Source organism: Lipophrys pholis (genome assembly GCF_963383615.2).
Source record: "Lipophrys pholis genome assembly, chromosome: 16".
In the NCBI taxonomy this organism is placed as follows: domain Eukaryota; kingdom Metazoa; phylum Chordata; class Actinopteri; order Blenniiformes; family Blenniidae; genus Lipophrys; species Lipophrys pholis.
Genome location: NC_137634.1, coordinates 1921207 through 1936108, shown reverse-complemented (window position 1 = coordinate 1936108; position 14902 = coordinate 1921207). Strand labels below are relative to the sequence as shown.

The window sequence follows — 14902 nt, the reverse complement described above, 5'->3', positions numbered from 1 at the left end:
AGTGAGACCCAATTCTGAGTGACTCATACCCGACCTGTTTTTTGGCCGAGTCAAAGTGCAATTACGACTGTTTCCCACCAGACCCGGGCCTCGTTTGTATGTAGAACCAATTCTGATATTCTTCTACCCGCGACTGCTTCGTCATTGACGTTTGACTGACGTCACGGTGAAGCGCCGGAGGAAGTGGCGCCGCCAGAATAAAAGCTGTGCTCTCTTTATTCCTCATTCTCCTTCTTTCCTTCTAATGTTGTCTAGATTTTGTCGCTTGTGTTTAACAATGACTTGAAAATGAATCTACGTGGACTGACCTGCGTTGCCAGATCTGGCAGGTATCCCCCAATTGGGGAGCCACGCTCTCTTACCTTTTAACTTTCATGCATTTGTGAGTTTATGGCGTGTATATTTAATACACAAATAATAATTTTAGGGTTTTAACATGATTCCTACAGGCTGAGATTTGGGCTGGTTTTTATTGAGGTGTGTGAGTTTTACGTTGTTTGGGCTGAAAACAGTGAGTCACATCTGGCAACCCAGGTGCTGACCGGCGTGCCATGTGTGAATGTGTGCTGCTCGGTGTGACTTCATGTTGTCTTCTGCGCTCTGGGGCCGGAAAGCATCAGGTCCGACCAGGTTCACATGATCACAAATCAGATTCCAGCAAAAAATCTGACTTGAGCATCAAGACCTGCGGCGTGAACGGAGCCTGATTTCCCACCGCCTGCCGCCCCGTGATCTCCTTGTTCTGGTGCCACGTGTCTGACAGGTGCATCCTGAGCGCCACGCCGCCTCCACAGCGGCAGCGAGCGGGCCTGACGGACGTGTGGAGGTGGTGGATGTGGAGGCGTGGAAACCTCCAGGTAATTACAGTCTTCCAGACGGAAGGAAAGGAAACGAGTGTTGATCACGACTGCTGCTGATGAACACGGGGAAGGCCTGCGCTACTGGAGTCTTGTGCTCTACCAGTTTCTTTTAGGGTTCTGCCATCAAACTCTGTTTATCACATGAGTGTGTCGGGAAATAAAACAACTGTTTAGAATGCATGTTGTTATTGTGGGCCCACTGAGGATAGGTAACACTTTCCTGGACGGAGTGGCATAAAGAATGACGAGAGCAGCTTTTACACTTCTGCTACTTGGCCTTATATCGAACCTCGGTCCAAAACTCAGACGAGCACGAATGACTTTTCTTTTTTTTATCATTCAGGGTCAAAGTCTAATTCGAAATGTTTCTTTACCAAGTCAAAAATATTTGGAGGATTTTTCATGAAATATAAATATCAAGTTTAGTGGCTCCAGTCAAATAATGCTGTAACTTCCCCTGAAACATTGGAAAGAGGTTAGTTTTCTCATTTTACTCAGTGATCTCATACATTTTAACAGATTTGTCCTTCATGTTATTAATACCTGCATCTGCCAGTGAGTCATTACAGTTGATATGTTTTCCCAGTTGGGTGGAATAAAATCAGTACATATGTCAGTATTGGTATCGGCAGTGTTCAGAGGTTAAGTGTTGCCGACAGGCCGTCAACAGAAAATCCAATATTCTGCCTCCCTGAGCTGAGGCAGCCTGTTTTGACTTTTGATTAAAGATTTGCCCATTTTCCCCGACCTCTTCGACTGTTCGCTTTCCTCCGTCACATTTATTACTGATCATAACGGAGACTGATTTCCAAAGTTTCTGCTTGTTTCTTTTTCAATATTTCTTAATAATTAATTCATTATTTTCGTTGTCTATCTTTCACCTTGTGGTGACGGTGAAGGCTTAACTAGTTCCGTATGCATCATGGAAAAGTCTAGATTTAATGCAACATCTTTTAAAACTCTTGCTTTAGTTTGGACCCTGGTGCAGAGACACAAAGGATAAGACCAATGTGTTACCTTCCTTTACTTTAAAGCAAAATACGAGACTTATTTAACTTTAGGCATTGAAATAAACTCAACTGGAGCTGAAACTACTTTACAGCCTCTTTCTACTTCTACCATCACAAATGAATCCCGGTTGATTCTGATTACTAGTTGAACAAAAGCACAACAAACTGGTGCAGAGTAACTCCAGAGATACGTACAGATCAGGGGTCGTGACCTTCAACACTCTAAGAGACATTTGGTTTCGTTTCCCACTGAACAGAAACTCTGGGAGCCACAAAACCCTCATGACAACACGACATAAATGGATTTTAACCTCTGCGCTCCGTGAAAATACTGAGGAATGGCAGATCAAAAATAAAAAGAATCAACAAAACCGTGTCTTTGAAATGAACTAAACATATCTAAATAAATGAAACCCTGGTTTCCCAGCAAGGCGGGTAAGAGTCAGAACCACTGGACTCCAGGTGAAGCCGCTTCCTACAAAGAGTTTATCGCTCACTTCAATCTTTTTCAATAAAGTTTTGGCTCCAATTAAATTTTTCCTTTAAAAGAAGCATAACATAAGTGAGGAGAGAGAGAAGCGGCGGCTCTCTGAAATAAAAACACTGCTTCTCTCTGAGGCTGTTGAACGCAGACTGAGAATCACAGCCAGAAGGTTGCTCAGTAACGCCAGAGCCTTTTGATATTTCCAGTGAGTTACAGTGAGTTAGTCCGGTTTGTATATGTGGTTCTCTTGTTTTTGTCGGGTTTAAAAAAAAAAGAAGAAAAAAGGTTTTGTCCAGAGAATGTATGTGATACAACTGGTTTGTCTCAATAAAAATATATATTATAAAAAACAAACAAACAATGAGTTAGTCAGTAAAGAATAAAATAAACCGCACCCCCCACACAGGTTGGAGAATAAGGGCCTCGTGCTACTGGCTTGAAATGTACAGTAACGATGGCATATTAAGACCTAACGAGGCTTTCCTCGTTTTCTATTTGAGCTCAGCTCTTTTGTGTTGAGGTTTAGCATCTTGTCTCCACGGTAACACACACACACACACACACACACACACACACACACACACACACACACACACACACACACACACAAACAGCTTATGATCACCACAGAGCTGCCAGGATATCTCCTTATTATCGAGGCCATGCGTCATCAGCCGAATTCCATTTTACTGACTCTTTAATGAAATCCAGAAAATGAGATTTGATTCCAGATTTGATTCCTGATGCACAGAGATCATACTTCCTCTGCCAAGTAATCTTAATAATTCTAAAGCTGCTTTTCCTTTATCCTCGAGTCTCTCCACTTTATTCTTTTCATTATCAAAAATGCTGCTGAGTAAAAGGAAACTTAAAAGCACATCTCCCGTCCCCATTCCCCTCAAAAAGCCAGTGCAGAGCTTTCAGACGGGCTGCTGCTACCTTTCCAGCTGATTTTAATATTTTAGTTTGATATTGAGGTTCACGGGGTCTTGCTGGCAACATCAGCCGTCCTTAAAGTCCTCATGTGACCCGACATCATCAGCGATGAAAGCTGTATTCAAATATTCCGTACCGCGACGGATACAGCTCGCCGGAGTTCTGTCCACCATTATCACCCCGGTCCATGTTTCTAATGACGAGGCCACTGGTTTGGAATGATCAAACACCTGAGGTAGTCAGATGACTCTGCCTAGTGGCTATTTTTAGACGGTAATTGCCCTTTTGTTTCAGCCCGGTAAACAAAAGATGAATCCGGAGCGATTATCTGGTTATGACTCCCAGCAGGAGCAGCAGCCCTCCGGCTTCCTCGTCTGGGAGCGACGGCGACTCCACCGCACGAGTTCACTGCCTCCGTCATGTCATTAATGAAGCCCCTAATTATTTCACTAAGCTGACAGCAACAAGATGTTTGATCGATGGCGCTCTCTTTTGACCTATTGATGCGCTCCATCAGTATCCAGTGGACTCACAAGCCAGGGAGCGCCCCCCCCCCCCCCCCCCCCCCACCCCCCACCCCCCCCCCCCCCCCCCCACCCCCCACCCCCCCGAACCCCCCCGGGGACCATGTGACCACAGATAAAGATCATCAAACAGGAAGCAGCTCTGGTGCTGCCCTGAGCTCCGGCAGCCAGCGAGGAGGCATCTTGGAGATTATCCTGTAGATCTAAAGTGGCCTGGACGGGGAATAATCACGCCTTGTCCAAACAAACGAGACAATTTGGGCGACGATTGAGGAAAAGTCATCATTTCCAAACGCTCACCTCCCACACAATTGGCTTCTTCCTCCCGTGAGTCTCCCACCACGCCGATCAACAAGCGCCGCTCCCCGTCCACACCTTCAGGCCTTCTCACAACGTTTTCATTGTGGAGGTTTTTGGCCGGCGTGCGCCGCCCCGCAGGCCGCCTCCAGTTTATGACCGCCGCTTCTTTCACATGCGGCTCTTATTGACATTTGAAGCACGCACATGCCGTCGCCATTTCTGGAACGTGAGCTCGTCAGTGTTTGCCTTTCGACCTCAGCAAAGGGAGAGGGAGCGAGCGAGCGAGCGAGGGGAAAAACATGACAAAAGCAGAAGGGCGTGCAATGGATTTCACTCTCAGGAGATGTACTGACACACCCGCGCTGGTGTATTAGTCCGAGTTCTGCTCAAAGTATCTCGTCACTCTCAGTGAAATGTTGAGAGGAGCAAAATGTCCCGTGACTTTCAGTCGTAAAGTACAAGAAGTGGTTTGGAAGCTGCAGCACTGTTGATAGAGAGCGAGTCATCTTCTTCCAACAGGCTGGATTTATATTCTTTATGTGATTTTATTTGAGCAGCATAATCAATAAAACATAGGTTGCAAAAGAAAAGAAAAGGAATGCAAAGTAGATACTCAAAAGGAGCAAGTAGAAGTTCACTGAACTTATGAAACTGTCATATATCTATATATAAAATAGTATTCTAATAGTACTAACTACTAAGCTTATTATAATCTATGGACCTTCGTACAAACAAGATTTAGAACCGCCATCATACAAGCTGGAGTCAATCAGGTTGATTATCAAAGCTTCTCCAAGTAACACAACCGATTGTCTGCAACTCAAAAACACAACATGAGGTGTGTTTGTTTCTACATTAGGAAACGTATTTCCAGGAAAAAAAACATACTTTAAGATGAAGAGAGAGAGAGAGAGGCGTGACGCGATAGAGAAAGAAGAGATAGATGGAGAAAGAAAGGTGGAGACAGGAGAAGAGAAGAAAACAGACTGAGATCGATCCTTCTTGTTGAACTTGTGCATTAGCGTTTTAGATAAGCTTTAAACTCAGACGTGAAGCTAAGAGCTCAGATACAAAGTTCAGCTCGACCTTTATCAAACCTTTTATCAAACTGAAATCCACGACGGGAAATAGACGTGAGACTCTCCAGAGCTCTGAGACAGAGATGAAGAAACTTTCCCCATCAGCTCTGTCGGGATCTATCGCTGCGATGTGGAGTCGACCGAGTGAACATGATCGCAAAGTCTCTGGTCACCTGAGGATACACACTCAGTCTGAGGTGAACAGCTTGAAATAAATAAGAAATATATCATTGTCAAAACTGATTTAATCTATCATCGTGATAAATCTGATTTCAAAGTTTTTTAACGCATCTGTTTGCTCACTTGAACTGTTAATCTCTATGGTTTGTAAAGTGAAACGTGATTAATATAGATTATAAATAAATATTTAATTGCGAATAATCAAAAACAATCCACAGCAAACCAGTGATTTAAAAGATTTAAAAGATTTAGTTTGAGAGCATTATAAGACATAATCAGGAATACATACATAGGATAAGGAATCATCAAATATAGCACACATGCAGGGCTTTATAGAGTATCTCAGTACTCGTGCAGTGACAGTGTGAGTGTCAGAGCAGAGGTGAAACAACAGACTGATGTTTAAACTACATCCTGTTTACACTTTTGGCAGGTAGTAAACAGAGTTCCAGTAAAGTCGTCCTGATCCTGCTTTCAGCTCAAAGTTAGAAAATAAATGACCAGATCATCTTCAAGACTTCTCAGTGGAAAACTACTTTGGAATCAAGTAAATGAAGCCGATGACTCAGGATATATTTTAGAAGGTGGTCTCGGTTTCTCTTTCTGCCCACAGGATGACACAGTGATGACTCAGTTTTTTGTACCAAGGGGAAATAAATAAGAGAAATGACTGCATGGCCAATCAGCCACAAATGTTAGAAATTCCCTCAACAACTGTGTTTCCAGCTCTCACAGGAAATTCAGATGATAATTAATATAATTAAGATAATTCTGATGTGATTCTTCAAGCAGGGGATGGTTTGAGTGAAGAGTTCGGGAGTTTACAGAAATCTCCTCATTAAAGCAATGTAATTCTACTGTCCAGACTAGACGCAACATTTACAAAAACTTAAACATAATGAAGTTTTCCTGGTGGATTTAAAGACTGTGGAGGTTCCACAGAGCAACTCGTCCACCCAGCCTCCACCCAGCTTTCCAACTTTAATTCGGGGCCGTTGGAGCCGATCCGGTTAGAAATTCATCAAATAAAGTTGTTTTTGGAATAAAATCCAAACTATGTGATGATACAGAGTTCTGTTGGGATCTCTCTTCACCTTTCACAATCGAAAAGCTCCTCCTCTTCACTATTTCTGACTCATGCTGGAAGGGGGCGTTCAGTTTTCTGCAGCTTGTTTTCCCAGCTTTCGACAGCCAGCACTCTTTCCCCTGACGACTCCCTCTCCCCCACCCTGACCTCTGCCAGCTCATCAGCAGGAGGTCGCGTTTTTTTATCTCTCAGGAAAACAGGTGGTTGTGATTGTTGGGTCGGTGCTCACATGACGTGAAGCTCCCACCAGGCCGCATGTGTTTTCTGCTTGGAATGCTGCATTTGCCAACTCAGGTTTGGGAGGGACTGGGTGGATATTTCTGGTTGGGACGCCGGCTGAAAAACACTGTCCGCCCGCCCGCCCTCTCCCGCTCAGCTGTTTCAGGTCATTCCACAGCCGCAGACATGTGGCACTTTCCCCTCCGTCCCCGCGGAGGGACCGCCGTTGGCTGACGGCGGCAGTTCGGGGACGATTGCTAAATTGTGCGTTTTGGTGAAAAGTTATGACACCGCGAGCGCTCAGAACAACGTAATCCCTCCTGCAGCTGTGATAAATTACAGCAGTGACGCCTCTCCTCTCTTGACTGTGAAGAAGCGAACGCTGAGCAGCGAGGGACTGTTTCTAACTGTCTGACCTGCTTTGTTTTGGTTTTTTTTTATAACTTTGCCATTTAGTGTCTCTGCAGTAAAATGTCAGACCGTATGTGACTTGCCCGCGGGGGGGCACATGCCATTCAGAGAGTGCTCTAAACATTTGCTTGCAAGCTTTGGTTGGGTTGGGAAGCATCTGACAACAAGCACCTCCTCGGGGAGCCGCTATCAGCAGTTATTATGGGAAGAGGAGGGGATGGGGTGGGGGGGGGGGCTGCCACGCCAAACAGCGACACCACACATGCCAAAACACCGGGAAGAGCGCAGACACTTGGCTCCGGTTTAGACAAATGTTTGAAGAGCGTCATCCGACGAGCAGCCCAGTTATGCGGCCAGCGGAGGTTGAAAGCCGCCCGGGTGATGCAATGACTTATCGGCGGAGAAAACTCAACAACAATCTGGCGGAGGCTCTCCGCCTTATCTTATCCATTCAGATAACGAGGGGGCTCAAATTGGATCAGGCTGACAGCCGTGAGCCAAAACACAGATAATGGCCAGTCATAAAAATGTCAGCTGTCCAGGAAGAGAAATTGATTTCAATACTTGAAGTGTGAAATGCGATTAAGTCGGCCTGAAGCCACATTTGTTTTCAGTCCAATCGCCATTTTTCAGGTGTTAACTATGAGTGACAAGGCACATTCTACAGAAAACTAAAGATCCAGGCCAACAACAAATAACTCAGACAACGTTTTCACCACAATTCTTCAGTGTGGGTAATACCGTAATTTCTGGACTATAAGCCTCTTCTTTTTTCACACACTGAACTTTGCGGCGTTAAACAATGACGTAGCTAATTTATAGATTTTTACGGGTTAACAAGCTTCATTGCTCTAATAGTTCAGCTGCATCGTCTGTCTGCTGCCCCACATCAGAAACTCCTTTTTTCCTTTAAAAAAAAAAAACCCAAAGAAAAACGCAATCCCCACAATCCCTGCAGTGAAATCCGTGTCCTGTCACAACGTGGACACCTGCGGCTTATAGACAAGTGCTGCCTGTATATCTACACATTTTCTTTTCTTTTTAAACGTGGTGGGTGTGGCTTATATTCAGGTGCGCTCCATAGTTCAGACGTTACGGTAGGTCATCCGTGGTTTCCCTCGGGGTTTGACGAGTGGACCTGGCCTGGCCACCGGAGCGTCCAAATGTGATTTACCGAGACCACAGACAGAATATATGAAGGTCCGGGTCATTCGCTGAGTACATCACTTTATCTCTAGTCTATTGAAGTTTAAATTAGACCTGATAAATGCTGTGGGCCATTTGAAAAGGTTTGATGAGCTGCAGCTGGAAACCACACAGGCTTAACATCAATCTGCACCGGCTGATACTGTTAGGATTAGATGGACTAATTAAGATGACAGACTTAATTAAGCCTTTTTTATTTTTACCATAACTGCCTTCATTTCTCCAAAACATCTCATAATGTTTTAATTGTGATGAACAACAGTTTGTCGTGACACAAACCTTCAGTCGAATGTTTCTTCGATGCGTTCTACAAACACTACCACAACTTTCCCTACAATAACCTAAATTATTCTGTAGACCTCCGTTGAGAATGATTCAATAACGTGACCTAGAAGTCAATTTAGAAGATATCCTGAGGAACTGAAAGGCCTTTTCTGAGTCTCCTTCAGGATGTGTGGATCATGACGACATTTATCTAGCGAGGTACTTAATTATGTTAATGCTAAATAGATTCTTCTTCTTCTTGTCAATAATATTACCTCATTGAACTCGTCTCGTGAACTGAACTATTCACGTCATCAGGCTCAGCTGCAGAATATTAAAGATGCAAAACGTGATAATATTTCTGAGAATCACAATCACACACTGACTTGTGAAGATCAAACAAACGTTATATGATGGCGATGTCTTTGTGCTTTGGGATTTGTACTTCCAGATAACAAAATAACAGTGCTCTTTCTCTTCTGGGACCCAATTTTACCCAGAAACAACAATATCACTTTTTTCGCCATCTGATTATCCAAAAACACAAACGTAGTTTATCGGATGTCAGTCGGTCTTTTGCAATACCTTTTTCAGTCATAATGATCGATCATTTCAGTTCCATCTATTTAGTGTGCTGTTGATCCGTTCGGTTCTAAGAGACGCAGCAGTTTTGAGTGAAACATGTCAAACTCCACAGGTGTTCCTCCTAAAAGCAAACGCAGCGATCCGGAGGTTTATATTTGCTCGGTACTAATCCACTTTCAGCATCCTCCAGCTTCCACACGTTTCTTGGCCGAGCTGCTGGCAGGAGCGGTTCTGGCAGACGTCCTCTCCGAGAGCGCACCACTGTTCTGTGGCATATTTGAAGCCAACAATGGAAAATGTCAATGCATTCCATTAGATCAGATTGGAAAGTCCACTGTGAGCATGTGTACTTAAAATAACAAAGGCCCTCATCTCCCGCTCCGCTGACAGATGACTGCACTGATATTTGCAGCTATGCCCAGTCGTGCTGGATTTAGCTGTTTGGCCATTAGGATGATAGCTACCCATGGAACGCCGTGAATTGAAAATAACAAGCACGTCTCACGTCTCACTGAGTGTGACCTACAGAAGAAGAAGAAGCAAAGCTTATGACACACTCTTTGAGATTCCCCCCATTCGCCTTAGTGAAACATCAAAACTAAAAAAAGAAAGGAGCCCAGCTTCTTCAATGATATGAGAAGAATTCTAATTACAGTCAGTAACTGTTAGGAATCGTCGCCTATCAGCAGCGATTAGTAATTCATAACACTGGTTTGAGGCCAGCTCCATGTCTGGCCAGATCTGTCTGTCTCGAAAGACCAGTCCACCACATGGCTAATCCCTGTCCGGCCAAGACAAAAGAAATTCTTAAATCTTTACCAGCTCATTGACCCACCCCCCAGCACCAACTCCCTGCCCCCCAGCCTCGCCCCAACATGTCAATTGTGCTGATGCCACGTCCTGTCACAGGCGTACACCAGGGAATATCATTAGGCACACTGACTTTGGAATGTGTCGCTCCCAGACAAAAATAAATGATGAAAAAATAAAAATGAGCGCAGAGCCGGGAGGTATGTCAAGGGACACCGAGACGAGAGCGCAGCAACAGATTTCAAACACGCTCGCTGCTACTCCTAATTAAAGCAAAGAGAATAAGCCCATTCACACACGTGAGAGATCACAGTAGATGTTCTTATGTCTGTAGCTCCCTTTGAACTGTGTCTGTCCTCACACACCTCGCTTCATCCACCCGGGGGGGAAAAAAAAAGAACATTTTATGTCAACAGTGTTGTGGAGATTTGTTTTTTAACCATCACACGGCTACTCATGCATTTCCACATGGACGGGACAAACTGAATTAGCTCCCAGTCCACATAACATGAACCATTTCTGAAGGGTTTTCAAGAGATTCCATGATTGCAACAAGAATTCTGCCTTATCTGAACACTCTCTTACCTCCTGATCCATTTCACATGTAACGTTATCTTATTTCATACTGAAATATATTAAAAAAAAAAAAAAGAAAGTCCTGACAGTTCAGATATTATCAGGTCTGTGACAGGCTGCTTTCACTTTCACAAAGTGACACTGAATGTAGAGTTTGTCTCGCAATCAGAAACTGTAAAGGACATGCCCATGTTGGTGTGCTGGGCTGGAGTGTGTCGCACATCCGTATAAATATATATCTTTTTAAATGTCAAATGGTAATGCTAATGTCAACTGGTGTAGGAGGAAAGAAAATAGAAGTGTCAATAGTTTGTTCGTCAAATAACTTCATACGAAGTGATATATAAAACGTACATGCACACACACGCACGTACAGACACGCACTGAAAAAAAATCTTCTTCACATACCAAATAAATTAGAAAGGCACAAGCACTTTTCAAATCTATATGTGATAATGTTGGCCTTTAATTAAAAACAAATTAAAGAAGTGTCATTTTAATACTTCATGACTTTCACTAAACTTTTATCCATGAAAAGCTTTGAGTATTAAAATTTAACGTTAACAAAAATCCACAATATACGTAAATATTAAAGTTTAAATTAAATGAGGGGAAAAATTTTTGGGGGGGTTGTTTTCTACTACTCATGCACACACACACACACACACACACTAAAATATATAGTAAATATGAATGCATAAACACATGTAAAGATATGCAAAAAACAGACACACTTTTTGTAAAACTATCAGTAGATTTTGGGGGGTAATAATTGCAAACACGCCACTTCAAGTTATATATAACCAACATATACAAACAAATTAAAAAATTATATACTAGGTTTTCTAAACTTGCCAACCTTACTATTTATTGATCGCAGTAAAAATAAATAAATAAACAAACAGAAATTCGTGAGGCTACAGAGCAACAAGTGATATATACACGATATATCGATATGTATCGTGACATGGCGCGCGACATACAGGACAGACAACCCGACAGAGAACCAGAGGAGCTCAAACCCATCGGTTTATCCCTGTTTGTGTTCCGAGGAGGAGGAGGAGGAGGAGGAGGACGGGGGTCCACCGGGGTCCACCAACCTCCACCAGCCTCTGCGGAGGGTGGCCTGCCTGCCTGCCCGGGCGGCCGCAGGGCTCCTCCCGCAGGCAGCCCGCTCCTCACTCCCCCCTCCGCGGGACGGAGAGAACCGTTATCCCGCTTCACGGCTCGCGACATCCACCGCGATGAATAGTTTAACACGGAGCTCCAGACCGCACGAGGTCTGGGAGAAAACTTTTTACTGACACACACACACACACACACACACACACACACACACACACACACACACACACACACACACACACACACACACACACACACACACACACAGGTACTCTCTTCGGGTGTCTCGCGCGCCGCGGCGGGGAACGCGATGGGTCGGAGTAACAATAGCGGCTGAAAAACGTCGCTCCGGCTTCACGTTTTCCTCTGACGGCAGAAAAAAAGTTATTTCTTTGAGGGAAAATGGATAAAAAAGTAAATGTCCGCCGGTTCGCTCCTGAATCCCGCTCCCAGCCTGCCGGGAGTTTACCGTTAGTTGCGTCCTCGGCTCGGTGCGGGTCTCCTCCTCCCCGGGCACCAGCGAGCCAAAAGCGGACAAACACACGAGCAAGTGGCCGGCACGAGGCGGCCGAATTCCCCGGAGAGAGCCGGGCCGGAGCGGAGGGGCTCCCGGGAGATTTCTGGGTACTTACAGTGAGTTGAGAGGAGAGTCAGGAGACAAGCCAGACGTGTTTTCGCCATCTTGGAGTCGATGAGAGGCTCAGTGTGACTGACTGGCCGTACATGCGCAAAGTAGCCTAAAGAGCTTTGGTGGAGAGAGAGAGAGGGAGGGAGGGGAGAGGGGGAGAGAGAGGGAGAGAGAGGGAGGGAGGGGGAGAGAGAGGGGGGGGGGTAGAGAGAGGGGGGGGGGGGGGTAGAGAGAGAGAGGGAGGGAGGGGGAGAGAGAAAGACAGAGAGGTAGGGAAGGAGAGAGAGAGGGAGGGGGAGAACGAGAGAGAGGGAGGAAAGGGAGGGGAGAGGGGGAGAGAGAGGGGGAGGGAGGGGGAGAGAGAGGGGGGGGGTAGAGAGAGAGAGCGGGGGGGGGGGGTAGAGAGAGAGGGGGAGAGAGAGGGGGGGAGGGGAGAGGGGGAGAGAGAGGGGGAGGGAGGGGGAGAGAGAGGGGGGGGGGGTAGAGAGAGAGAGCGGGGGGGGGGGGGTAGAGAGAGAGGGGGAGAGAGAGGGGGGGAGGGGAGAGGGGGAGAGAGAGGGGGAGGGAGGGGGAGAGAGAGAGCGGGGGGGGGGGTAGGGAGAGGGGGAGAGAGAGAGGGGGGGGAGAGAGAGAGAGGGGGGGGGTAGAGAGGGGGAGAGAGGGAGGGAGGGGGAGAGAGAGCGGGGAGAGAAAGACAGAGAGAGGTAGGGAAGGAGAGAGAGAGGGAGAGGGGGAGAACGAGAGAGAGGGAGGAAAGGGAGAGAGGAGAGGGAGTAAGAGAGAGGAAGGAGGGGGGGCTATTAGGTTTCCATGGCTACCAGAAGCATCACTCAGACAGAGAAGAATTTATAGTTGACACTATGTGGAGGCTTTTTACTACCGTGGCCTTATTCTGGAGATGAGCAGCAGCTGGGAGCTCCGATAGGAAACCACCAACCTCCATCAACTTCCACCACCAACCTCCATCACCAGCCTCCATCAACCTCCACCACCAACCTCCATCACCAGCCTACATCAACCTCCACCACCAACCTCCATCACCAGCCTCCACCACCAACCTCCATCAGCCTCCATCAACCTCCATCAACCTCCATCACCAGCATCCATCAACCTCCACCACCAACCTCCACCACCAACCTCCACTACTGGCCTCCATCAACTTCTACCAACCTCCACCACCAGCCTCCACCAACCTCCACCACCAGCCTCCACCAACCTCCACCACCAGCCTCCATCAACCTCCACCAGCCTCCGTCTCTTCCCAGGCCCAGTCCACATCAGTCAAAGCTACTTCTTTCCTCCCCGTCGTTCTTGAGAAGTTTCCCGTCCTCACAGCACCATGACTCAAAACGATGTAGTACATATGCCAGGCTTATAGGTGGCGCTGTAACTCTGCCACAGAAATACACAAAAATAGAAAAATCAACAAATCCAACATCTCACCGTATTAAAGCGACTAGCATCAGCTCAAATTATAAATTAGAGAGTATATATTTTTAGATATTTATTGATAATATATTGCAAAATGCAGATTGTTATGATCGTGAATTTATTGTAAAGATGTGCTTAACTGTCCAGTGTTTCGGTTTAACTGGTGCCCCTGTTAACTGGTGACTTCTGCCACCAGCTGATGTTGACATAAGACAAAGAAACGATAGAATACTTTAAACTTTAATGGAAATGTGTTTAAACAGCGTTCTGCAGGACAGCCACAGGTTTTGGTCGGGTGAGTTGAGTCGGGCCGGAACTGGTGGAAAAGCGCCTTTTGTGTGATTTTACAAACCACATAGCAACAGCAAACAGTCCAGGGTTCTTTTGGCTCAAACATTTTCCAACAAAACAAACATAAAAGTCTTTGTGAATTTAACTCTGTTTATGTGACATTGAGTTCGGAGTTTCTCAGTAAAACTTCCTGGAAAGTCCAGTTATTCCCCATTAATGTCATTTCAACCAATTCAGCAGTGTTTTATGAGAAGGCCTGACCACTTTAAAAACAAACTCTTCATTCCTACATAACTGTGATATTAATCAGAATAAAACACGGCTGCTAATTTGTTTTGGTGTTTAGAAGGGAGGAGAAAACGTTTCTTTTAAATTGAATCAGCGACTTTTTATTCCAAAACCATATAAGAAGTTTCCATCATGCTCAAATCTACTTTAGAAATAATTTTTTTAAAAGTAGATTTTTTGATATTGAGTAAATCTGCGTCTAATAATTGAATGCAAGTATTGTGTGTGGAGCTCAGTAAGATTTAATTCCTGAAGGATTGTGATTGGCTATCATGGCTTCATGCTTCTCGTTACACCGCCCCCTACAGGTTTGGCTGCTCATAGCAGCTCTGAACCAGGTGGATATGCTGGTTCATATCAATGAAGATTTCTTTTGTAAACGTAGAAAGGGAAATATCCATTTTTGTAAAAAAACGTGAACAAAAAAAACCATGTAAACGTGGCCTAAATAAAACATTTGAAATGCTTTTCTAAATGTAAACCGTCCCCTTTGTTTGTCTTGTGTCTGAAACAGTCTCACCAGTTTGTGTATTTGGACTGTTCCCTCTTGTATTCTCACTTCAAGAAAACCCAAATGCTTGTAATTTGACTCCAGCTTCACCACCCTG

At 45.2% G+C, this 14902-nt stretch overlaps 1 protein-coding gene across 1 annotated transcript in view; it reads right to left on the bottom strand.

Moving 5' to 3' along the window:
* The window catches only part of LOC308121700 (junctional adhesion molecule 3B-like), a 45742-nt gene extending 33363 nt beyond the window's left edge, over positions 1-12379 (bottom strand). Inside the window, exon 1 of the mRNA XM_080483106.1 lies at positions 12289-12379. Coding sequence (XP_080339232.1) covers positions 12289-12337 — 49 coding nt within the window. The 5' untranslated portion in view covers positions 12338-12379. The remainder of the gene's footprint in view (positions 1-12288) is intronic.
* Between the last annotated feature and the right edge of the window lie 2523 nt (positions 12380-14902).